General features: G+C 34.0%; 1 protein-coding gene across 3 annotated transcripts; it reads left to right on the top strand.

The window, feature by feature from the left end:
• The first annotated feature begins 242 nt into the window (after nt 1-242).
• On the top strand, nt 243-21,958 carry PNISR (PNN interacting serine and arginine rich protein). 3 transcript variants are annotated; one of them, XM_033096043.1, is made up of 12 exons: nt 243-377; nt 8,810-8,924; nt 10,317-10,505; nt 11,836-12,059; nt 13,502-13,673; nt 14,816-15,006; nt 15,811-15,948; nt 17,137-17,236; nt 17,969-18,022; nt 19,090-19,260; nt 20,289-21,375; nt 21,615-21,645. In XM_033096043.1, the coding sequence occupies exons 2-12, from the start codon at nt 8,837-8,839 to the stop codon at nt 21,643-21,645; spliced, it is 2,445 nt and encodes an 814-aa protein (XP_032951934.1). In that variant the 5' UTR covers nt 243-377; nt 8,810-8,836. The 3 variants fall into 3 exon arrangements, with proteins under 3 accessions (XP_032951934.1, XP_032951929.1, XP_032951938.1); XM_033096038.1 differs by having other exon boundaries at nt 253-377; nt 8,806-8,924; nt 21,615-21,958; XM_033096047.1 differs by lacking the exons at nt 11,836-12,059; nt 13,502-13,673; nt 14,816-15,006; ... (4 more) ...; nt 20,289-21,375; nt 21,615-21,645 and adding an exon at nt 10,732-11,829 and having other exon boundaries at nt 253-377; nt 8,806-8,924.
• Nucleotides 21,959-26,020: the final 4,062 nt, after the last annotated feature.

Genomic DNA, 26,020 nt, shown 5'->3' with positions numbered 1-26,020 from the left:
TTCAGGGCGCTCTTGGCTCTTAAGCCCTTGACTTTCTGCCCAATTAAAGATGAAAATGGTTGGACACAGTGCTGGCTATATTAAGAGATAATGTACAGGAATATTTAGACATTTCCACGGTATTGACTATAGAGTAGCGGTGATTTTGCCCATAACAAAGATGGCGTGGAAACAAATTAACCGGATACCGTCACGTGCTCAAAGACCAGGATGCAGGAACAGTATGGCTTCAGATGACAAGCGGATGTTATTATTATTCATTTCCGGGTGAGCCCATTTGGACGCCATCTTGTCTTGTTCGTGAAGAAGTAGAAGCATCGAAAGGGTTGAGGTATTACAGGAACGGTGGCGACAACAGTGTTCCGGAACCGGAGTGGGTAAGTGGTCGAGAATAATTACGCGTGGGGAATTGCCGGGCCATTACAATCTTGTTTTTTTGTGGCGAAGGTACCATAACTTAAACACGTAGACTACGTAAGCTGCTTGACTCGACCGCAGGAACCTCATCCCCTTAAAGCGGCGGCTTCCGCCTGACTTTGTAAATCAGATCGGTCCTCTCGGTGAAAAGGAAATGTTCCCATTAAAGAGAGTGCTCACGACCCCTTTTCTTCTAACTACGAGAGTTTCTTCTCGGATGAGAAGGGACTGATTGTTGGGCTCCTGACCGGCCGTTAAGCACTGCGCGTGCGCAGTAGGAACCCCCTTATGGGGCGAGGGGTGCAGCGGGGCGTAGGAGGCGGAGGGCCGGGACCTGAACCTTAGGTGCTGTGCAGCTCCGACTGCGCAGGCGCAGCCAAGGGCAAATGCGTCCTGTTAACTACAATTAGGTTCCTTAGTTTGTATTTTTCTTGTGTGTTTATCCAGTGATGGACATTATGTGTTAAGCTTCGCGAGGGAAAAAGGTAGCATGCAATGTTTCCGTTGTAGTATCCTGTGGTGGATGTTATTGTCATCTGAACATCATGGGCTCTCCACAAATTTTGATTGTCAGTGGTTAATTCATAGAAAAGCAAAATAAACTTGGAATTTCTGATTTGAGTGCACGGCAAAAGCAATTAAAAAAATTTAAAAAAAACCCAACAGAATACTATAAAGATTCACTTGTGAGACTGTTTTGTAAAGTGTCCTGGGGCTACAGGGAAAGGAACAGTAAATCAGTTCTTCTAAGATGTTCTTGAGACTATATTAAATTTTTCTTTTTTTTTACTATTAGACTTTAGAACAGTTTTTGATTTACATAAAAATTGAGCAGATGGTGCAGAATTTCCATATAAACACCCCAAACCCCCATTACACATGCACACAATTTCTCCTGTTATTAACATACATTACTATGGTACATTTGTTACACAATTAGTGGACCAATATTGACACATTATTAACAAAAGTTCACGTTTATTTTTAACCCAATATACTTTTTATGTCCAAGGATTCCCATTTAGGATACCATATAACATTTAGTTGTCATGTATCTTTAGTCTTCTCTTGGTCGTGACAGTTTCCCAGGTTTCCTTGTTTTCGTGTCCCTCCAATATTCATATCTTGAAGTCCTAACCTCAGTATGTGACTGTATTTGGAGCTAGGGTCTTTAAAGAAGTGAAATGAGGTCACTAGGATGGGCCCTAATCCATTATGACTGGTGTCCTCATAAGAAACGAAGATTTGGACACGGGGAAGACCATGTAAAGACATAGGGAGGAGATAGCCATCTACCAACCAAGGAGAGAGGCTTCAAATGAAACTAATCCTACTGACATTTTGATCTTGAGCTTCTAGCTTCCAGAACAATGAGGAAATAAAGTTCTGTTATTTAAACTGCCCAATCTGTGGCACTTTGTACGGCAGACCTAGCAAACTAATACAGTGACCTTGACAGTTTTGAAGAGTACGTTTCAGGTTTATTGTAGGATGACCTGCTATTGAAATTTGATGTTTCTCTCATGGTAAGACTCGAGTTAGGTGTTTTGGAGAGGAAGATCACAGGCATCATATCAAGGGTACATACTATAAAAGTGACTTATCACATTGATATTGACCTTGATCACCTGCTTGAGGTAGTGTTTGTCAGTTTTCTCTCCACTGTAAAGTTACTCTCCCATATCCACCCCTCCTTTCCATACTGTACTCACTGGGAGGAAGTCTCTTTGCATAGTTCATATTCAAGGAGTGGAGAGTTACATTCTTCCAAATAAATAGTGTAGATATTCCAGCCTAAAGTAGGGATTCTTCTACTGGGAGATTTCTCTCTTCCCTCCCATTTATTTATATCAGTATGGATTCTGATTTTTATTTCATAATTTGTGTTACAATCCGAATATTGTCCCTCAAAATTTTTCAGTTTTGGACTTTAGGAGCTCTTTTCAGTTGTCTACTGTGCCCCTTTGGCATGTCCTCGGTTTTTTTTTGTTGTTGTTTTTTTTTAAACGCTTTCTTCCTGGTATTACAAGATGCTCCAGGCTCATTTTGTATGCCCCAATCCTAAGAATCTGCCGTTTCTCTAAGGATCCCTCATTCCTTTTATCACAGAACGGTATTAGAACCAAGATACATGTACTTGTTGCTCCTAAGGTGTTTTTTCCTTTAGGTTCTCTATCATTTATTTTTCAATTATCACTTTTTTGGTATTTATAACCAACTCTAATTTTCCAGTATTTTTTGAATACTTCTGTTGAGCTGCAAGCTGCAAAGTATTTAAATATAGTATACTGAAATGAATGTCATATAAAGTAGCAAAAAAAAATTTTTTTTACCACATTTCAAATAATTGCAAGATTAACCTTTACTGATATCATTTCTACCTAACCTGAATTGAACAGATGATTTTTTTTTTTTTTTTTAACTTTGAGGTCAGTCATCTGGTGTGTAGGACTGAAATGGCAGAAAAGGTTTATTGCATTTTGTGGTTTCTAAAGTTTCTGTTTGATGTGAGAAACATTTGACTATATGCATCAGGATAGGTGTGCTTCTGTATCTCTTTGATTTGCAATTAATGCTTACAGGGCTTTAAAACACACTACATTTTCATTCTCATTCATCTCCTCACGGTCTGTGAGATGACTTTTGCAAATATTAGTGATTGTCATTTAAACAAGCATTTTTAAGAACCTCAAAGTAGTGTTCTAATAGAGTCATCTAAAGAATGGTAAGATGAATGATGGTCATTTCTGGCTGTATTAGTTTCTTAGGGATGCTGTAACGTACTACCACAAATAGAGTGGCCTAAAACAACAGAAATTTATTCTTTTACAGTCCTCCAGGCTAGAAGTCTGAAATAAAGGTTTCAGCAGGGCCATGCTGGTTTGCACACGCTTGCCACGCTCCCCCTCTTTTCTTTCACACTCATTCTCTCTGGTCTAGGGGAGGATCCTTCCTTGCTGGTGGTTTCCAGCAGTCCTTGATTTTCCTCGGCTATAGACACATCTGTTTAGTCTCTGCTTCTGTGGTCACATGGCATTCTTCCTGTGTTTATCTGTGTCTTTTTATAAGGACACCAATCATACTGGATTAGGACCCATCTTAATCTAGTATGACCTCATTTTAGCTTGATTACATCTGCAAGGACCCTATTTCCAAATGAGGTCACTTTCATAATTTATGGGGGTAGAGGTAGGACTTCAGCATATTTTCTAGGGGGACATGATACAACCCGTAACAGTGGCCATAATCATAACTTACATTTTTACGGCCATGTGTGATAACTTGATGATCTGATGCAAATCATGGTTATTGATCTTTCTGTTCTTCCCACATGCCAGTTGTTTCCAAGAAAGTAGCAGTTAAACTGCATAAAGGGAAAGTCTTGCAGTCTGGATCATCATTAAATCCTTTCAAACTTGAGAAGTTGAGCCTAAAGATGTTTAAACTTAAGGCTAAAGGAAGAACAAATAAATTGGAATTGTTTTTTGATGTTATAAAATCAGAGTAGCAGTATTAGAGTGTTTTCATCGTTGAATATTAATGTATTGATAACAAATTTCAATGAATGAGTAAAATATTTCATCACTTTATATAGGCAAAGCACAATGGAGAATTTAAATAAGACATTTCCTCTGACCTCAAGGAGATTCTTGTTTGAGCCACGACAAAAACTCATGAAAATTCAATATAAGTCTCTCTGTAACAAGTGTTCTTCATAATCTTTAACTTATCATTATGGAAATTTTCAAGCAGTACAGTGTAGTGAATCCTGATGTACTTGTCACCCATCTTTAACTGTTATCATTGTTTTCCAAATCATTATTAAAGCAATGTGTAAATGTCATTTTTAATTGTACAAGGCTGTGTTATTTCATTAAACCATAATGAAATTAAAAGATACTTTTTATTATTGCAAGTGTGCCTTCATATTCCTTTTGTTTCCAGATTTTGCATTTGTTATGTTTGTTAGTAAAGAAGATTTTATAGTGAAGATGAAGGAAGAAAGAGTGGGGCTTCTAAATCCTTGCCATTAAATCACTTATGATTTTGTTCTTGAATTAAGAAATAATTTCCAAGAAACTCTTTATCAAGCATTGTGCTAGCTGCTGAAACATAAATTTTTATATTAAATATTTGAGTATACCAAATCTTTCCTTAAAATCTATTCCTTTACAAAATTCAGCATAACTTTAAATTTTGTTCTCATGACAAGTTACCTGTTTTGGACTAGATAACAGAAATTTACTCCAAATCCTTTATTAAAAAATGAGACAGAGGTCATGTAATTTGCCCAAAGTCTTACAATTATGATTTGTGTAATTTTTATTGCCTATATCAGGTATTATGGACTATGCTGGTCAGCTTCCTTTGATTCTTCATATCTTAAAAAAAAAGTATAGATTTATTTCTAAAAATACTCATTGTAACTCAAAGAATACAGAAAAATAAAAAATAAGAATTTCCTGATCTCCGTTTTCACTCCCAAGAGTTTAATAGTTTTAACAGTTTTGTGTAATTTAGGAATATTCTCTATGAAATTGCATTCTTAAAAGAGAAAACATGAAGTGGCATCATTATTCATGCTGTACCACATAAATTTTTTCCTTTAATAAAATTTGAACATCAGTATATGTCAGCATATAAAAGTCGACCTTATTCTTTTATATGGCTGAATAGGAGTCCATTGTATGGTTCAATCATCTCACCGATTGCCCTTTAATTGAATATCACTAAAAGATGTTCACTGTTACAAACGTGATGCGGGTTTTTGAATTACATGGTGAGTATCCTCATCCATGGTTTAAGTCCTTGAAGTGGAATTGCTGGGGGACAATTTTGATAGAATACTGTAATGCTGAAGTAAATTGTCTTCCCAAAGGACATTAACCATTTGGTGTTTTACCAACATAACGTATTCAGTACTCATCCTCTGTAGCCAAATCAAGTTTTTCAACTGCAGATTTACTTGAAGCATTTTATTAAATAACTTCTAACTTACTTCCTTGACTTTTACTGTCATCTTTGCTGCGTTTTTATTCTGCTCTGCTTCTCAGTTTCACATCTCTCTTCATATTTTTCTCAGCCTAAGTATATCAAACACTTTATTTGAATAGTAGCTTCCATAAAAACTTAGGGGGAAAAGCTTTGGAAAACATAGTAAAAGAAGTGGTTGGTTTTAACAAACAGAAAAATGGCTACAAGTAATGCAAATCAAACTTGAAAATATGTAAATAAAACCTTTGTGCATAAGAAAACTTTGAAGTTTTTTTCTTTTTTAAATAATAAAACCTTCAGTCTATGATACTGTGAGGAGTAGGGACAGAAGGATTTTTTCCAAAGATAAAATAAAATCTGGTTAAGTCTTCCATAGCTCTTAGAGCAGAAAATGCAATTGAGTCGATAGGGTTTGGCTTGATCAGCCTTCCCCCACCCACTTGTAAACATAAGGAGTGCTATCAAAAATGATACTGCAAGTCTTGGTGGGGATATTAACCACTACTTATGGAAACTTTCTGTGCTGAGTTTTCAAGTTTCTCATTTAATCCTCACAGTGACCCTATGAGATAGACACTTACGTCCTCCATTGTACCGGTGAGAAAAACAGGGATTAGAGAATAGTTTTATTTGCCCACGTTCACACAACTAGTGAGTGGTGTAGGTAGGCATCATGAACCAGAGCTTGTGCTGATCAGAAAACTCAAAAGGAGGCAAGTAATGATCAGAAAACTCAAAAGGAGAACTGAAAAAGTCCATAACAACCGTTAAACATGAGTAAGTGAAAGAAACTTTGTTCAGAGCAATTTCTAGAAAAGTAAATAAATCTATGTGTTAGAAATGATGGTAGGGAGTCAGTACACATCATTTTCATCATTAAAATGATTTTACCAAGTGCACATCTGTTTGCAACTCCAGTAGGTATTGTACAGTGCTAGTTACAATGCCTCCATTGTATGAGTTTACAACCTATGATAGAAAACTCTATGCATTGAACTCTGATATGCCATTCAAGCTTTGGAAAACACCAAGTTGTGCTTACGCCAGCTTTTTGGTTCTCAAATATAGGTCAACAGCTTCCTTATCATTAGCCTTTAAAAGTAAAAAGAAGGAGTGACAGACCAATTTTTTGTTTGGTGTTTAGTGACTGCTATGTGCAGGAAGCTGTCCTATACCTTATGGAAGATAAAAAGATGAGTAGATTTCTCTTTCTGGCAACTTTAGAAAGCTATTGATCTAATGGATAGAAAATAAAACCGTTTGAGGGACAGGCTGTTCTCACCTTGCTGATGTTTCTGAATTAATGCATTTTATTACCTTATTTGTACCATTTAAATTAATACTTGGTCGATGAGATCTTTTCAAGTGTCTGTTCCTTTTTCCCCTCAGCATATATGACAATCCCTAAATTGCTTGACATTTTTTCGTGTTGTTAATTTCTCAAGTAAATAAAGACATTTTGAAAGAAAAAAAGTTAAAAAGCTTTACTTTCTCTTTTCTGATATACCTGTTGCCCTTCACTTTATAATGGTAAATACTTCGTTGTTATGAAAATGGAAGAAATTCCAAATTAATTTAGAGGTGGTCACACTTTCATATTACATCTCTAGAATTTATTTTTATTCTAGTAATTCTTCGTAATCTAAGAGGAAATTTAACCCCGCCTGCCACCAGGGTTTAAGTAATCTTGCTGCTATGCTTCCAAGCTGTAGTCTAAATCAACCTAAATTTTAAACAGAAAGTGAACTTCTGAGGTCAGTCAAAATAACAGTTGTTATTTCTCCTGGGTATGTTTCTTTCTATCTGTCTTTATTTATTATTTTTTAATTAAAGTTCTAAGTGAAGTTACTTTTCAAGGGCTATAATGAGTCATTTAGCTTTTAAAGGGCTGTAAAGGTATTGTTGGAAAAGAAGAGAGAGAGGAGAAAAGGGGGAGAGGAGAGAAAATCTGGAGAGAGATTAGAAAAAGAAGTATATTTAGCTTGGAATTGATACCCAGGGCAGTTGGCCTCAACTGTTTCACTATTTAGGCTCTATTTTGCTATATTCTGATCCATAATAATAGACTGTACTAGTGCAACTAGAAGATAAGTGCACTTGACTCATAAGTAAGTCAAGGTAACAAAGGAATGCATCTTCCCTAATTCACAGTGTTCTTCAATTTGAGAGGTCAAGATCTGCCATTGATAGAATTATATAACCTTTTTAAACGCTGCAAAGAGTAGAGTTGCAAACTTCTAAGAGCCTGATTGTAATAGACAATTGTCCCATTTGAGTTGGTATCTGTTAACTTCCTTGTTATCTGGCTTTCCTACTTTTTGTGGTCCTGCAATACTAAGGCTTTTGTCTTGTTTTTAGAGGGTCAGTCTAGAGGGATTCATTTAGTAAATATTTATTTAATGCCTGCTTTATGCTAAGCTCTGGAGTACAAAAATGAAGAAACATACACCACTCCTTACCATGTGCATCAGTAGTTCTTGAACACGGTTGGCATAGCAGTGTTGGATAAAGTACAAATTATTAGACATGTCGGAATTTTAAACTTTTTATTAAAGTTCTCAAACTAGTTTATAGAAAAGGAGACTAGTGTGATGACCACCCCCAAATACCCCCAACTAGATTTAATAGCTATTAACATGTTATCAACCCCCTTCTTTTCCATGCTATTTGCATGTTAAAAACCTGGTGGTGTAGACTGTCTCACCTTCTGGATTTATCTGATTGTTTCTTTTGATACTGTTTACCTCATTCCTTTGTCCCCTATCATTCCTTCACAGTAGAAGTGAGATCCAAAAGCTCGGTTGCATTCAGTTAAACGTTTTTGGTGAAAGTATTCATAGTGATTCTGGGGACATAATAATTGTATCTCAGGAGGAGAAACAATCTGTAGAGGTGATATTCCGACATTGTGACTTCCCATTAATTTTTCTTCTAATATCGTGTGAATCAATTGTTTTATTAGGTTTGGCAATATGGCAGTTTTCCAAATCTACCTTCTGCATTCATTAGCTGTAATTATTTATAAGGAAGAGTTTTCCTTCATTATCTAGAGGTATTTGACTACCCTCTTCAAGGAGTCTTGGTTGAGGGAGATTAAATCACTTTTTCTTACAATTTTCAAAATATATTTCCAGGGATTTATACTTGGAAAAACTAAATTTCCCCCTTTTTGAGCTAAACTGGTTTGAGTAATGCTGACCACCAAACTCTGACACCAGCCCTGACATGAAATTTTCTACACTTGCTTGCCAACTTAACAATTCCAGTTGCCTCTGGCAACCTATTGAACAAGAATTTAGAGCTCTGATCACATAAATGTATCATCATGTAATTTCTGTGAGCTTTTAAAATTAAATAACTTCTCATTTTTAAACTATGTTTATTTTATTGAAGATAGAAAATCAAATAGATTTTTAAAGTCAGGATGTGGGATCAAGGAGGACAGCCTTGGCAACAATGGCCCTTGAACCAACAACAGTGGATGCAGTCATTCCAGCACCAGCAGGATCCAAGTAAGGAAACAAATTGAATTTGGAAGGTGTGTGGGGGGTGGGAGGGGAGGGACATATAGAGATAAGTGGGAGATACGTGATGGGATTAAGGGAGATGGAATTGGGATTGGTGTATTGGATCATTTTATGGTTATAGTTTAATCTTTTCTCATAAATCTTGCTATAGCACACATATTAGGAAATGGATTTTCCTTTGGAAGACTTCCTCGAAGGGTGGAAAGCTTTGTGAAGATTTCACATTTTTTAAAACTGATTTAGTTCCTGTTTTTCTAAAAATGGAAAGTCTTTCTCAAATGTGTTAAGTAAAGCCTATATCTGTCAATAATTCTGAATCTTACAGTTCTATGTAGATCGTAGTAAACTGACTGTATGCTATTAATGAATCATTTCTCTTTTATATGGAATATTGCAAGCATATGCAGACATAGAAGAATATAGGGAGCTCATTTATTACTTAGCTTTAACAATTATTAACTCATGACCAATTTCATTGATATGACCCCTTCCACTGCCCTGCCTTTATTGGATTAATCTCATCCCATTTCTTTTTTTTAATAGCTACATAGTATTCTGTTAGACTGTACTATAATTTAATCGATCCACTTTGGGATGATTGATTGTAGCTTTTAGTTTTTAAAATAATTACCATAATTTTGTATACAAAAGTATTCACATGTCCAATTATTTTCTTAGGAGAAAAATCAAGAAGAAGGTTTGTTAGATCACAGTTGCCTATTTGAAGTTTTAGATACACATTGTCAACTTTAACTCCATGCCAATTTACGTTTCCACCAAAACGTATGAGAATACCTTTTTAATCTTTACTAAAATGAGATGTGAAAAACTGTATCTTATTTTACTTTGTTTCCTTTATTAGTAATATTGATCTTAAAATGTTAAGTATAGATATTTGAGAAGGAAAGGAAGACCTTTAAGTTAGTGGGGACAGTGAATTTTGAGTAAAGAATGGCTAATCAGGTGTTAGATGTATTTTGACTAGAGAAGGGCACCTTAGCTAAAAAAGAGTGGGCTGTGAGGAGGAACGGACAGATAGCGCTACTCATCTGACGGCGATAGGAGCCAGTGTAGGCCTAGGTAGGAAGAGGAAGAAATGAGTGAGTTTGATCATTTGTTAAAAAACAAAAAAGGAGTAAGACTTTTTAAAAATTCAAACTAAGATTTCTTATCAGTTCCTTTTCTGAACCTCTTAAGTAGTTTAGTTTATTTTGTAGCCTGAATATGGGTTATTTCCAAGCGTCCTTTTTCAGCCATAACATTCTGTGATATTTAAAATCTCTAGTAAGGAATAGCTAATGCTTGTTTTTCATAGAAACACTATTCTTTTGGCTCCTACATTCTGATGCTAAATTCTGCTGTGTTAAATTATGTTAGGCCAGATTGACTGGGCTGCATTGGCTCAAGCTTGGATTGCCCAAAGAGAAGCTTCGGGACAGCAGAGCATGGTAGAACAACCACCGGGAATGATGCCGAATGGACAAGATATGTCTACAATGGAATCTGGTCCAAATAATCATGGGAATTTTCAAGGGGATTCCAACTTTAACAGAATGTGGCAACCAGGTTTGTTGTTTATGTTTTCCAAATTATAGGCCTGTTTTTAAAATAAAAAGATTAAAATTAAATTGCTTAATTTGCTTAGTCTTATGACTTCTTGAAATTAATGCTTAAAGAATAGGCAGTTGCAGTTAGATTTGACCTTGAAATTTTGTGGTTAAAATTATTCTGTGCTCAGTCTGCTAGCATTGTGGCACTCAGTTTGATTCTTTTCTTGGTTCTTCATTCCTAGGCTGACAGGGGCTGGGAACACTGGAAACCTCACTTGGCATCTAGGGAAGAGAGCATCCTATGGTCTCTCTGTTGCAACCTCTGGCCTTTTCAGAAGCACCACTGGCAGAGCAAAACATGTCTAGTCTCTAAAGAAAAATTGTGTCACTATGTGACAAATTAGTCTGTGAAATATACTCTGCCCCATATTTACTTCCCTTTTTTTCAGATAGTGAAGATCTTCCATGAGTTTTTTATCTTGTTTGTTTGTTTTTTTACTTCACAATATGATTTAGACTCCTTGATATTAGTTCAGTTTTCCATGACTTATGCTATTAATTATTTCAAATTAATAGTCACTTCAATTTATTTATAGAGGAATTTGCATGTGCTGATGGTGAAGTTGTATCTCCTTTATCGTATTAATACTTAACTTTTGTTTCTCAATGTAAGAATGGAAAACTTAGAAAGTAATCCTCTAACATCACTTTTAAAAGGATAACGGATATTCTAATATTTGATATTGTGAGGTAGTTCATTTCTAGTATTCTTGAACCTATGCCAAATTTCCCTAAGTGAAAATATTTTGGTTCCCAAGTTCAAGTTTATAAATAACTCACCCTAGCATCCCCACTCCCCCAACTTTACTCTGCTGGTTTTCTTTGTGACTCTGGCAAATGATTTCTCTCTCTGTGCCTCAGTGTCCCTTCCTGAAATTGGCAAAAATAATACCTGATTTCCCCTACCTCACAGAGATAAATGTGTTCATGGAAGAAAGAAATTATATAAAATCCCTAGGTATTATTTTTATGGTATTACTGAACAGAAATAGAAAAATTCAACAAAAAAAATTGCTTTGGATTTTGTTACATTTATTAAAAATAATTTGGGCATTTGGTTTCCATTTATTTAGGATATGAATTGAGTGGAGTTAGATCATTTGAATTGTTTATTACACTAATTCATTGCTTAATTTTAAGATGTGCAAAAGGAATTTGACCAAGAAGTCGTACATTTTTAAATCTATTTCTTTACTGAAAAATCTAGCTTTCTTGAAAGCTTTAAAATTTGTGTTGATTTTATTATAACCCCCTGTTGAATGTTTTTATGCCTAAATCCTAAATAGAATGGGGAATGCATCAGCAACCCCCACACCCCCCTCCAGAGCAGCCATGGATGCCACCAACACCAGGCCCAATGGACATTGTTCCTCCTTCCGAAGACAGCAACAGTCAGGACAGTGGGGAATTTGCCCCTGACAACAGGCATATATTTAACCAGAACAATCACAACTTTGGTGGACCACCCGATAATTTTGCAGTGGGCCCGGTGAACCAGTTTGACTATCAGGTGAAAGATATTTTGTTGCTTTAATATTGTAGATGTGCACATAATCCGTTCTTTGGAAGTTTGTTTCATCAAGAGTACCTGAGATATGTGTTTCACTTTTCAGTCTTGTACAGATAAGTGCATATTATGTCTCAGAAAAGTTATCAATTTTTTTGAGTATTTAAAAATCATTAGATTTCTATTTTCTGTTTTTTCCTTAAAATGGTATAAAGGATTGTTAGGGAAAAATTTGGATAAAATGAAACATGTATAAGTGCAATAGTTATATGATGTTTTGTTTTCTAATTTATAATTTCAAAATGGTATATTTAAATGTTAAATAAAGCTTAGAAAATGCACAGTAGTTGAATACATTATTTCTCAATAATAGATTATGGTTAAGACATGAAGAGCATAGATCTTCATAAATGTAATGCCTTCTGCTATGTAAAGTTACGGCTTTTTCTAGTGTTACCATTTTTTCCCCATTCTAACATGAACATGTTTGTTAGTGGAATTGTATATTATTTCCTCTGTAGCATCTAATTCATTCCTAGGGACATAGAACTCTATGGGGAATAGTGTCATTATGTGGGACTTTATTTTCTCTAACCAGTCTGCCAGGGTCCACCCTTAAATTATAGTGCTAGGTGTCATTTTGAAATAACTGATCTCAATTGTTATCAAATGAGCTATCATAATTTAAAATTTCAATAAAACCCATACATTATTTCACTAATTATATGCATAATGGACTGGACATAAATGTAAACAATATTCACCTTGAGACAGCAATCCTCTTATCCACACATATTCAGATACTTGTATACTTGTACTTGGTGTACAGATGTGAGTGTTTGTTTGGTTTTCAGTTTGAAGAAATGTGGCAGGGAGCTTCTACTTAATACCACATTTTCTTGGTAGATCCCCTTGCTAACATGACAAAGACCTCTGTTGGCAACTGGCTTAGAAAGCCTCTGAAAATAGTGAAATTGCAAAAAAATATTTAATGTAATGATTCAGTAACTTATCTTTGCTTAAAATAGATATTTCTTGCAAGATTATGGAAACAAAATGTACAAGAAGTAGGAAGGTGGAATTGATTAAAAATTTTCCTGTATTTCCTAGTTACAGAAAAATTGACATGTATTTGATTTTTTGGTAGTGGAAGGATAAACGGATTCACAATGAAAAAGTTCATATATATAATTTTCTGTACTTGAAAATAGTATATCAGCTGGATTTTAGATGGCTCTTTGCATTTATATAGGCAGAAGAATCTTTTTCATAATAAAAGTAAACTTAGGTTCTTGGGGCTACAGAAATATCGGTGGATATTAGAACCATGGAATTCTTGGATTTGCTGCACACATGGATTTCTACTGTCCCAGTTCATAACACACGTGTGTCCCAGAGTGTTTTTGTATTAATGTGAAGAAAAATAAACTGCAATACTCTTTCAGCATGGGGCTGCTTTTGGTCCACCGCAAGGTGGATTTCATCCTCCTTATTGGCAACCAGGACCTCCAGGGCCTCCGGCACCTCCCCAAAATCGAAGAGAAAGACCATCATCATTCAGGGATCGGCAGCGTTCACCTATTGCACTTCCTGTGAAGCAGGATCCTCCACAAATTGGTAGCTATTAAAGTTGGCATGATTTCTTGATCATGAAAAGGATGTCTTATTTTGTTAAGTTCTAGTTCTAATATCTCTGATATGTTAGGAATTGATACTTTAAAACCCTATTATTTTATAGTCAAACAAAAATTCTAAGAAGATACTTGTCTAAACTATTAAAAGTTTTGTATAATTTTATTTAAAATAAATCTTTACCTTAAACACAGATTTTATGATGAAATGTAAATTTATCATGGCCATAGCATCTTGATGTTTTCTTCAGTGTTGACATTTGATACATTATGCCAATATAGGAGCATTTTCCCCCCTTTAAAACCTCTTAGTTGTTCTTTGTCTCTGGTCTCTTTACTCTGTTCATCCAGTGCACTGCTGCCAGATTAAGTTTCCTTTTATTATTTCACTTTCTGTAAGTGTTTTGGAAGAAAATTTCAATTTTTAAATTACATGTTAGTACTAACTTATTTCCAGTGACAGGTTACATGTTTATGCTACTTTATATCTGGAAACCAAATCAGGCACTTAATGGGCCAGAACATATAAGTCTTTTCCTTTTTATCGCAAAGTAGGTATTTTAGGAAGATTGTAACTTTTATAACTTGTGGAATGATACTTGTTCAAATGAATTCTCTGTGTGAAAATGGACTTGTTCTTTTGTTTTGACTCTCTGTCTTCACATTTTAGGAAGCAGTGTAGTATAGGTTTGGCTCTGAAGTAGCCCACATCACTAATTACTGGCCTTGTAACCTTGAGCACATTTTTAAATCTCTTTGAGCCTCAATTTCCTCACGTTCAAAAAAGATCAAGTAGTATTAGTGATCTATTTTAGGGCTTTTTTAGGATTGAGTGACATGGCGGTTTAATGTGTTTTTATAGTACCTTGACACAGTGTAAACATTAATACAATGTTTGCTGCTATTAAAAGTGATGATTTTAAAGAAAAGCATGATGTTTGATGGGTTGTTTTTTTTACCTGTCTTGATAGAGAATAATAGTATTTGTTACAAGCACTCAAATGGTACCAGCATTCTTTGTTTTAATTTATTTACAAAATTTGTAGAAATTCAGGAATAAGGGACTTGCGCATTTATGACTTTTGCTTAACTGACCTACAAATATTTTTTTTCCCCCATGTGAAACAGATGCAGTAAAACGCAGGACTCTTCCAGCTTGGATTCGGGAAGGTCTTGAAAAAATGGAACGTGAAAAGCAAAAGAAGTTGGAGAAAGAAAGAATGGAACAACAACGTTCACAATTGTCCAAAAAAGAAAAGAAGACGACAGAAGATGCTGAAGGAGGCGATGGCCCTCGTTTACCTCAGAGAAGTAAATTTGTAAGTAGAATTCCCCTGACATGAAACTCCAGTTGATATCAGTGTGAAAAGGTTATTGAAATAAGTAGGTATTTTAGCCTGTAGGAAAGTTTTAATGTCCTGAGATTACTTTCAGTAAGTATATTGGGGATTATGTTTTTATGCATGTGTTATTGAGGGTAGAGTAAGGAGAAAGGGGGCAGTGAGTTTATGAAACATTTCATTCTGGAAAGAAATTATTTAGGGATTCTGGATAGGTTACCTTGACAAACATCTATTTTGTGTGGTACAGCTAGCTCCCTAGTGGTGGATTAGAAAACAAAACTAAGTTAAAATGGCAATAGAGAAATAAATCTGCCCTTTCTGAACATTTAAATGTATACTATGCCAGAGGATATAGTAACTTTATTTTATAAATATCCAGAAACGTATGATGCCCAGAAACTGATTTTATTATAATAATATCCATTATATATGATCGTTGAAGCAGAAAATGGCCTTGGGGAGAAAGACCCATTTCCTGAGTTGCATATTGGCCAGTGCTCTGTCTGTTATATTAGTTGAGTACATTTTTGCTAAGTAATGAAATTTCACCCTAAATTATATTTTTTGTAAATAACTTTCATAGTTTTTCACTTCAGCACTGAAAGTAACAAAATTTTAAATATTTAAATCTTCATCAGATAGATGGCATAAGCAGCTTAGGAACTTTTTTTATACATCTGTTTCATAGACTTTAATTTGGGGATTTAAATAGAATATGTAAGATAATGAGGTTACATTATAAGCATGAATTTGGGCTACCCATACGATTACTTTTTTTAGGATAGTGATGAGGAAGATGAAGACACTGAAAATGCTGAGGCGGCAAGCAGTGGGAAAGTCACCAGAAGTCCATCTCCAGCTCCTCAAGAAGAGCAAAGTGAACCAGAGATGACTGAAGAAGAGAAAGATTATCAAATGGTAAAATGTTAAATTCCTTTTTTTTAATTGAAAAAATTTTGAGGTATAACTGACATATAGCATTATATTGCAGGATTTATTTTGTTTATAATTTTTTGAACTATCAGTTGGCTATCTTAAATATTTAAACTGAGATCTCATGAAACAGTTTTAAAATGTATGTTAATATATAGTTTGCTGGGCAATAATGTCTACAAAATCCAGGTAACACTTGTAATGTGAAACCAGAGCTTATAAAGCAGTTATTAAGCAAATTTTCTAATACGAATGTTGTAATTATTAAGTAATGTTTTACTATTTGATACCTCAGACAACATGTCTTGATCAGTTATTTTCTAAAGTGTGTTTTTTGAATACTGAGAAAGATTAAAAGACTTCATAGAAAATAAGTTTAGGAAGCCCTGGATGGAACACAGGTAAATATTTCTTCATTGTGAGACTTCAGAGCCTTTACTATCTGTAATGTGTATTGTTATTTTCTGAGATCGAGACTATAATATGCTGCATTTCTCATCTTGAAAGATCAGTGGTCTTTGGAATGTGTTTAGAAGATGCTGATTCAGTATACTCTCTTTTTAATAGATGAATACAGTAATCTGGAGCCCAGAGAGGCTAAGGGACTAATATTAATAGTCGACATTTGAAACAATTGTTGGTAGCCAAACCAGTGCAAGAATCCAGTTCTATTTCAAGTCTTTTGTAGTCTATATTACAGCAATCAAGAAGAGAAAAAGGGCTTCATCTGACAGAATGGAATAACTGCCTTTTCTTTATTTTCCTTGGTTTTTTCCCCTTCAAATTTTACCTTGAGCTGAGCAAGTTCCTAAATGACTTAAATTAGTGTTGTGCTGCTTACTATTAATATTATTAAATAAAGGGATACTTTGTTTAACTTAAAATACCCATGGAAATTTTTTTTAGTAATAGAGACTTTCTTTTCATGTTTTGTCTCTAGAGTTAGAGTTCAGTGTCTTTAAAGGTAAACATTTTTTCCTTTAATCCATATGATTTTGAAATTTTTTACAGTTTTGATATTTTAGAGTAATTTTCCAGATATTCTATTCCTTGGAAAGGCTGATCTGATTGCATCTCTAAAAATGTTTTATAAAATTGCTTTGCCTTTTAATTTTTTTGTAAATGTCAAACTGTTGGTAACTATAATAATTAGAAACAATATATATTCCTTAGATGTTGCTGACAAAAATGCTTCTGACTGAAATTCTGTTGGATGTCACAGATGAAGAAATTTATTATGTAGCTAAAGATGCACACCGGAAAGCAACGAAAGGTATATTGTGGGTGTTCTTGGTTTTGTTTTTTGGGGGTATTTTGGTTTTGGTGGCTATTTTGGACTTTTTTTTTGTTGTCCTTGTTGAATTACTAGCAGATATTTTGAATATTCTCTTCTTGCATGTTTTAACTCTTTGGGAAAGATTAGATTTGGAGACGCCATGTTACAACTATACAAATATTTTTGTTCAACCAACCTGAGCACAAATTGGCAATTATGCTGCTGTTCTATAAAATGTATTTTGGAAAATTCTTGATGTTCAATTTATTTCACCTCATTTTTTTAATAGATATTATGGTATTGGTTTATGACTTCTAATGCAATTTAGTTTGACTAATGGAATGAATTATGAAACTTCAGAGTTTTCAGTTTACCACTTATAATTCTTACAGAAACAAGTGATCCTCCCACCCCACCCCATATTTTTAGTAACACTTAAAAAATATATTGAAAGCAAAATTTAAATTTTGGGCCATACCTCAAAAATAAAAATACATCTGATATACTGTAAACATTTTTCCTCATTATAAACCAATTTCAACCCACATCAGAATTATGCTTTCAAGGCCAGACAGGTTACTGGTTTAAAGTGAATGTTATGTTTTTAATGTTTCTTCTCTCCCCAAAAAGCAGCAATAGTAGTAGATTTAACAATACCATAGACTCATGACTATGAAATCGTGGCTATTTGTGTTAACATGTTGTTCCTGTTGTTGATGTGATACAAAGCTCCTGCAAAACAGCTGGCACAGTCCAGTGCACTGGCTTCCCTCACTGGACTCGGTAAGTGTTCTCCTTATTTGTGAGAGGGCCTTAAAGGGAAAATCACACTTACCTTGTCTCTCTACATGTTCTGTTTTGAAACTGTACGATTCCTTCTCAGTTATAAATCCTAGGTGTTAGGGTTATATCAGTCTCTAAAAGGTTTACCTATTTTTTTATTAAAGCATTCACAGTGGCATTATTATAAATGTGGTAACTAATTCATAGTTTATTGGGGCAAGTTATAATAGTTATAATTTAGTCACGATAGCATTTAAGCTCACTTTCAAAATTATTGCAGACATGCCTTAGAAAAGAACCTATCCACTAATGCTTTTAAGGAGTTTTATTTAGATTGTGTTGCAGCAAGTCAAGTTTACCATAGAGGAAAGGGTTTATTTTACCATATTGTAGTCGTAGTGATGTGTTCATAATTTGCTATTTGCATGATATATTATCAAGTATATAAAAGCTTGAATTTGCCTTTTCCACATCTTCATTTCAAATTAATCTTGGTGAGGATCAATAGAAATGGGTAGAACCAAATGCCCATATGATTTTTGTTATGATTACTGTTTAGATTACTTCAGGGTGGGGAGTAGTTTTAGCGCCATACTATTTCTGTATCAGTCAGAATATAGTATTCTCATTGTTTTAGGGAAAAAATACTTAGCCTTCTATCTGGGATTTCTAAGCTTTGAACAGCAAAAAAGTTAATTTTAGAAATATTTTCAGGATCATCATAAATTTTAAGGTAGAATTTATTATGCTTTAGTGAGGCTTTATTACTGCCCTGATCAATGGTTTTATTGGTTAACATGGACAGTAAAACAAAACCATTATCATGATTCCTTTATGGTGAGAAATATATCAAATACTCCAGAAAGAATAAGATACTAAGTATCAATTATCTGAGGGTTCTATGAACTCCTTAAACATTGGAATTTATACTTCTCCCCACCCCGAATAAGCATATTCTTCCAAGAAAATGCAGTGGAAAAAGAAATGAGCTTTCTTCTCGGACCTTAAAAAGTTTTTAGTGCATATAATAATTTTTCCACATGATAGACTGGGCTTTATGCACACAGGTGGACTGGGTGGTTATGGATCAGGAGATAGTGAAGATGAGAGGAGTGACAGAGGCTCTGAGTCATCTGACACTGATGATGAGGAATTACGGCACCGAATCCGGCAAAAACAGGAAGCTTTTTGGAGAAAAGAAAAAGAACAGCAGCTGTTACATGATAAACAGATGGAAGGTATATATTTTAGACTCACTTAAGTTTTGTCCAGTTTTGTTTGTGTTTCTTTTCATTTTTCAACCAACCTGAAATACCAAAGGGTGGAATCGAGGCTAGATTGTAAATAACATGTGGTATATCTGAAACTAAGGTTTTTGGCTCATTTGCAATTTTTGTGAAACGTGAAATCAGAATTAACTATTGTATTCAAAATACATAATTTATAAAAGGTAAACTTTTGTTTTGGGAGACATTAATTCCAGTGGCTATAAGTTAAGCTATTTCATTGTATTTCTATTTCTTGTTAAAGTTCTTAAAATGAAATGATTTGTGAAATGGGAGAAGTATATTTGTAAAACTATTGAAAAGTAATTTGTAGCTAGGATATTTAAGGATAATAGAGGAGTTTTTTAGAAGTTTTATTTATATGTAAAATACTGTACATGAATGAGTACAGTACTTCACAGTTTACATAATACTAGGAATAATAAAAATATTTATTTAGAATTTCTTCTTTGAAAAATCTTACTTTGGACAATATGAAAGGTAATTATTAAGAGTTAGCAGTCAAAAATTCCCTATAAATTACATATTTACTTTGAAATTGCCTTATTGGACAAAAGTGAAATTTTTCTTACTTGCCTTACATGTACCTCTACCCTTCAATACTGTATGGCTGTCCAGGAGGGTAGTACTACATGTAGCTATTGAGCATTTGAAATGTAGCTGGCCCAAATTGAGATGTGCTGTAGATACAAAATATACACTAGGTTTCAAAGACTTTATGTTGGAAAAAAAAAAAAAAGACTATTTCAGTATTCTTTTAAGTTGATTACATGTTGAAATAATATTTTTATACATTGGGTTAATAAAATACTGAAATTAATTCTACCGGTTTCTTTTTACTTTTTTAGTGTAGCCACTAGAAAATTTGGCATTGATTATGTGGTTTTCTCTATTGTTGTAGTCCAGTAGCTTGAAATTTGGTAGTATGGGAGTTTTTCATTGTACATTTGACTTAACATTTTTGTCTTTTTTTATTTCAGAAGAAAAGCAACAAACTGAAAGGGTTACAAAAGAGATGAATGAATTTATCCATAAAGAGCAAAATAGTTTATCACTACTAGAAGCAAGAGAAGCAGACGGTGATGTGGTTAATGAAAAGAAAAGAACTCCAAATGAAACTACGTCAGCTTTAGAACCAAAAAAAGAACATAAAGAAAAAGAGAAACAAGGAAGGAGTAGATCAGGAAGTTCTAGTAGTGGTAGTTCCAGTAGCAATAGCAGAACTAGTAGTACTAGTAGTACTGTCTCTAGCTCTTCATACAGTTCTAGCTCAGGTAGTAGTCGCACATCTTCGCGATCTTCTTCTCCTAAAAGGAAAAAGAGACACAGTAGGAGCAGATCTCTAACAATTAAAGCTAGACGTAGTAGAAGTAGAAGTTACTCTCGCAGAATTAAAATAGATAGCAGTAGGGCTAGAGTAAAGATTAGAGATAGGAGAAGATCGAATAGAAATAGCATTGAAAGAGAAAGACGAAGAAATCGGAGTCCTTCTCGAGAGAGACGTAGAAGTAGAAGTCGCTCAAGGGATAGGAGAACCAATCGGTCCAGTCGCAGTAGGAGTCGAGATAGGCGTAAAATTGATGATCAACGTGGAAATCTTAGTGGGAGCAGTCATAAACATAAAGGTGAGGCTAAAGAACAAGAAAGGAAAAAAGAGAGGAGTCGAAGTATAGATAAAGATAGGAAAAAGAAAGACAAGGAAAGGGAGCGTGAACAGGATAAAAGAAAAGAGAAACAAAAAAGGGAAGAAAAAGACTTTAAGTTCAGTGGTCAGGATGATAGGTTAAAAAGGAAACGAGACAGTGAAAGAACATTCTCTAGGAGTGGTTCTATATCTGTTAAAATCATCAGACATGATTCTAGACAGGATAGTAAAAAAAGTACTACCAAAGATAGTAAAAAACATTCAGGCTCTGATTCTAGTGGAAGGAGCAGTTCTGAATCTCCAGGAAGTAGCAAGGAAAAGAAGGCTAAGAAGCCTAAACATAGTCGATCGCGATCCATGGAGAAATCTCAAAGGTCTGGTAAGAAGGCAAGCCGCAAACACAAGTCTAAGTCCCGATCAAGGTAGTATACTTTTTAAAGTATTTTGTCTGATTTTTAAAAAAAATTTGAATTTATTCAAAGTTGAAAGTGTCCTGTCTCTCTCTCTCTTTAATAAACTCAATTTGGTACTTGATAAATGATCATAGTCTTAAGTAATTTTAGATATCCTATCTAATATTATTTATTTAAAAATTGCAGACTCTGTAGTTTAAAATACATTTTTATTTTTAAATTTTGTCTTTTCCCTTTTTTTTTTTCAGATCAACAACCCCTCCCCGTCGTAAACGCTGAGGAATGATGTGGCAAGAATGCCATGATGTTTAAAAAATTCCATGAGTTTTAAGGGCTTGTCTCATTATAGAGGCACATTGTGGCTGTGTAGGTGAAACCAGAAACTTTTTTTTTAAATCTGTAAATAGGTGTACTTTTTCCAAATGCTGCTCTGAGTTACTTAATAGGTTTTCTTTGTATTACTTTTTTTTTTTTCAAATAATAGTGCATAATAAGACTATAAACATGCCATTCTCTTTCAGCTGTAATGTTCTTAACATTATTCTTGAATGTACTGTGATGTCAATAAAGCTCTTTAGTTCATTTTTGTTAACCTCTTGCACCTTAATTTTATGATTTTAATTTAAGGAACGTACTTTTATAAAAAGGCAGCTGGAATTTTGTATAACAAGTTTTAAAGGTACTTCCTCTCATCTCCCCCAAAGAAAATGGTTTTATTTCAATAGTTTGTCAAAGTTTGTAAATTGTACCCATGGATTTTGTCGAATTCCAATTTTAAGGGTGTGGAAGAGGGCCAGAAACAGACCTTTATTTTTCATTTGGAAGCATTTGACATCTTTCTAAACTTTTCCTAATTTGGGAATTTTCAAGTAATATATTTTCTGTATGTATAAAGTATGGTTCACTCCTGTAAAATGGAATTGCTGGAATCAATCATGCCACGCAACTAAATAGACTTATTTATAAGGAATGATTGTGTTTGACTCTAATACTCAAGTCTGGAGCTATATTCTGCAATTACCTACTTCTGTTTTAGGAGCATATTTTAAACACTTTGGGGTTATTATAGAAATAAAACTCACAATTCAGTATATTTATTTATATTTTTAAATTATAATAGGATCTCAGCTCAGTGGAGGTATGCTGTATTATGCAGGTTTGTGTCAGTTTCATAACACTGAAATGGTCTGGTTTTGTCAGTTTCTTAAAATTATGCTCAGTGAATGGTCCGGCAGTTTAAGACAGTCATAACTTAATAGTAAAATGAGGCTCTAAAGGCAGTTAAGTGCTCAATTGCTTTCAGGATCCATTTTTAGGTGATTATTCATTTATGCCACAATAGATAAATCTCTGAAAACAAATGCTTTTAAATTTTAATTTAAAAATAAATGAGCAGGTGCAGGTCGCAGAAAAGTTTTAAAGTATGTCTTTTTATCAGCAATAGTTCATTTTAAAATAAGCCAGATCTGGGAGCATTTGAAATCTTGCTCCTGGCCTATGTCCTCAGTTTGGCTCAAATAAATTTTTAAAAAATTAAAAAAAAAAAAAAAAGCCAGATCTTTGCCAAGGTCAGTGTTTCCTCAAAGTGAAGATAGAAATAGAATTGTATTGTGTGTTCTTGTATCTCTACATAGGTTCTTAAATAATTTCGAGCAGTTTTGCATTTATCTAGAGGAAATAAATCAACTGTGAATAAATGCATGTTTACCAAAACGGTTGTTTTACAGTGCATTTAGTTCTGATATTTATGAAGTTGACATTTCACAGAATAACTTTTAAATAGTTTGGAATTCTATATAGTTTAGACCTCAGTCACATCTGGAGACAATAAAGGAAAGTGCAATATTTTTTATGTAGGTGAGCTAACACGTTATACCTAATTGCAGAATTCATTATCCAATTAATTTGTAATAGATAAGTTGTATAACATTTTCATATCTTAAAATGTTTTTTTAGATCAATCTTCAAGTGAAATAATATTTTCAAAATAAAATTCTACAGAAAAGTTCTGGCTATGATATGCACATTTTTGGGCAAGATATGAACTAGAGTCAAAAATAGTATTTGACAGTTTTATTTACGCTGCCATAATATGCAAGCTTCTTATCATTTAAATCTGTAGATATTTTTAAAAACACAGTCATGTATGTGATTATCAGTGGATACATTAGTGTTATAATTAGATATTCGGATTTTTCAGATTTATGATAATTTAAAGAATTCATCATTTCATTGACATGTTATGAAGTATATTTACCTTGAGTGGTAAGATTTTATAAAATAGGGCTTCCATGATTTGGGATGTGAATGCTAAAACACATGAGTTAATTAAATGTATAATTTGGTTATAAAGTCTTTTCTAAAATGACACCGCCAGAAAATTAATAGATTCAGTTTTAGAGACAATCGTTGGTCTGGATTGGTTAATAAAAACTGTTTTAAGAGGTTCTTTTAAAAAATTTTTCTAGTGTATTAATCATACTTGTTTTTGTGGAATGGGGGTAAACCACACCATTAAGACAATAAAATGTAATTTGGAAGAGGTAATTATAAAATTTGTTTCAGGCCCCAAAATAAAAATAAAGATTGGTGTGGAATCTCAGTGTATATGTTTTCTGCCATTGTAAAATGTCTTTTTAGCATCTGTTTCTAATGGTATAAATACACAATAGGTGAATTTCCCAAACATAGTCTATTTTTTAGTGTCTGAGTTACTCTATTTCTTCATAAAAGTACATGATGTGTAATTAATCAGTGAGATTTTTTTTTTATATATGAGAATTTTACATAGGAATTATATGATGTCCAAAGTCCCTGTAATGTGTTAGGAAACCTTTTCATTCAAACTGAATTTTTCTTTCATACATTCAAACCTATTTTAATTTAGTGAAGTTTCTAAAATGGTAGTAAGCGTGGTTTAATAGATGTAGCATTGGATTTGTTGGATTGTCCTGGCTCTGCTTCTTGTATTTTGGGCAAATCACTTAATCATTATGGGCCTTAATTTCTTCAGCTGTATAAGAGTGGAATTAGATTATCTCCACGGTTTTGAACACTTCAAGCCCTTAAGTTCTTCAATTTTAAGTAGAACTTGGTTTTTCAGTCTTCACCTAAATGAGAAGATGGGCTTTTTATTAGCTCTAAAATAACTCAGGCATGATGAGTTACATTTATACCATAAGGGTTTATCAGGTTAAATCTGCCACATTCTGATTATGGTAAGTTAAGATAACATTCTAATAATTCTGTTAACAATTTATGTGAAATTTTATAAATATGAAAATTTATCAGTTAAACTCTGAATGGATGTAGTAGTGTATCATTTCAAAAGAATAAAGCTGTTAGCTGCAAAGGAGCACTTTAACTTGAATGAAAAAAGTTTATATGTAAAAATTATAAAATTGAATTTCAAAATACTAAAGACTTAGTTTCTTATAGCAAAATGTAGGCTCTAGTTTACAACACGTTTATGGGTGAGACCATAGTGATGGTCTGGGAAATCAACAATGGTCACATGCCACATTCCAACTGCTAGTCCTTCCAACACAACTCAGATTTAAGTGTCATTGGAAAAGCCTTTTGTTGTATTTGTAGAAGAAAAATACTGTGATGCTTATCCAAACTAGTGGGTATTCAAGAGGCCTTTGTTTCCTGTTGGTATTAATATTAAAACAAATTACTGATTGCTTTTGTTAAACTGAAATGTAGTGGGAAGGCCCTAAAGCCCAGGGAGGTGGTACATTCAAAGCAAGTACATTTAAATAAAGCTCTTAGAAATTCACTTAATCATCCTTGCACTTTGCTTTTTCCTTGAGTCGCTCCAACAAATATAACACATGCTCAATGTACTTTTGTGCAGAGCTTTCTGCTATCTTGACAGGAGCTCTGAAGAGATGACTGTAAAGTCTGCAACAGCTCTTAGGAGGGGGTCCATATTTTACTAAGAAGCATAAGTGAAAGACCATTATTGAGCAGTGAATTTCACGAATTCAAAGAACCGTTTACCAATTTGATCCTGCCTGCTAAAAATACACAGTGATTGTTGGAAATTTATTACTGTTCTTACCCAAGGAAAGGCTTTTTACACATTTAGAAGTAAAATGTTACTGATCACCTTTCTAGCGGTACTAATAAATGAAGTTTGCCTAGTCTGAGTAATTAACAGTCTCCTATGTAATGTATGCTCTGTCCAGAACATCAGGTTGCAGAAAATAAATTTTCAATTTAGACTTGAAATGGCCCTCTGACATTTGGGTACCTTGAAATGGGATACAATTCTACCTTTAGAGAAGTGCTTCCATGCTTTTGTGATCTAAATTAGGATTAGTGTTACAGGAGTATAAATGCCCTTGGAAGACACCTGTTAAATACGAAATCGAGCTACAGGGAATAAAAGATTACATAGCATGAAGTAGAAGCGTGATAGATGGCTACTTTGGTCCTGAGGTTTGACGTGGTGGTCATATAGGGATAGGCATAATAGAGGATCTTAAAAGTTTATGATAATGGAAGCATTCTATAGTTTAATTGCATACACAATTTGACAAGTGTGGAGCGTGAAGAATAACTAGTCACAAATTTTAACACCGATTAATACAACCGTGCTTAGGTTGGCTCCTGACGGTGCGAGAGTAGATCTCGGAACCTTTCTGTT

This window comes from Rhinolophus ferrumequinum, chromosome 3 (assembly GCF_004115265.2).
Source record: "Rhinolophus ferrumequinum isolate MPI-CBG mRhiFer1 chromosome 3, mRhiFer1_v1.p, whole genome shotgun sequence".
Taxonomy (NCBI): Eukaryota; Metazoa; Chordata; class Mammalia; order Chiroptera; family Rhinolophidae; genus Rhinolophus; species Rhinolophus ferrumequinum.
Note: the sequence above shows the minus strand (reverse complement) of the source record. Positions and strands in the feature narration are given on the sequence as shown.

Bases quoted from the DNA above. Each gene is read 5' to 3' on its own strand.
- PNISR (XM_033096038.1), top strand. From the start codon at position 8,837: ATGTGGGATCAAGGAGGACAGCCTTGGCAACAATGGCCCTTGAACCAA. The intron at 15,949-17,136 runs GTAAAATGTTAA...TATATTCCTTAG, and splicing joins AAGAGAAAGATTATCAAATG to ATGTTGCTGACAAAAATGCT. The intron at 17,237-17,968 runs GTATATTGTGGG...TGTGATACAAAG, and splicing joins ACACCGGAAAGCAACGAAAG to CTCCTGCAAAACAGCTGGCA.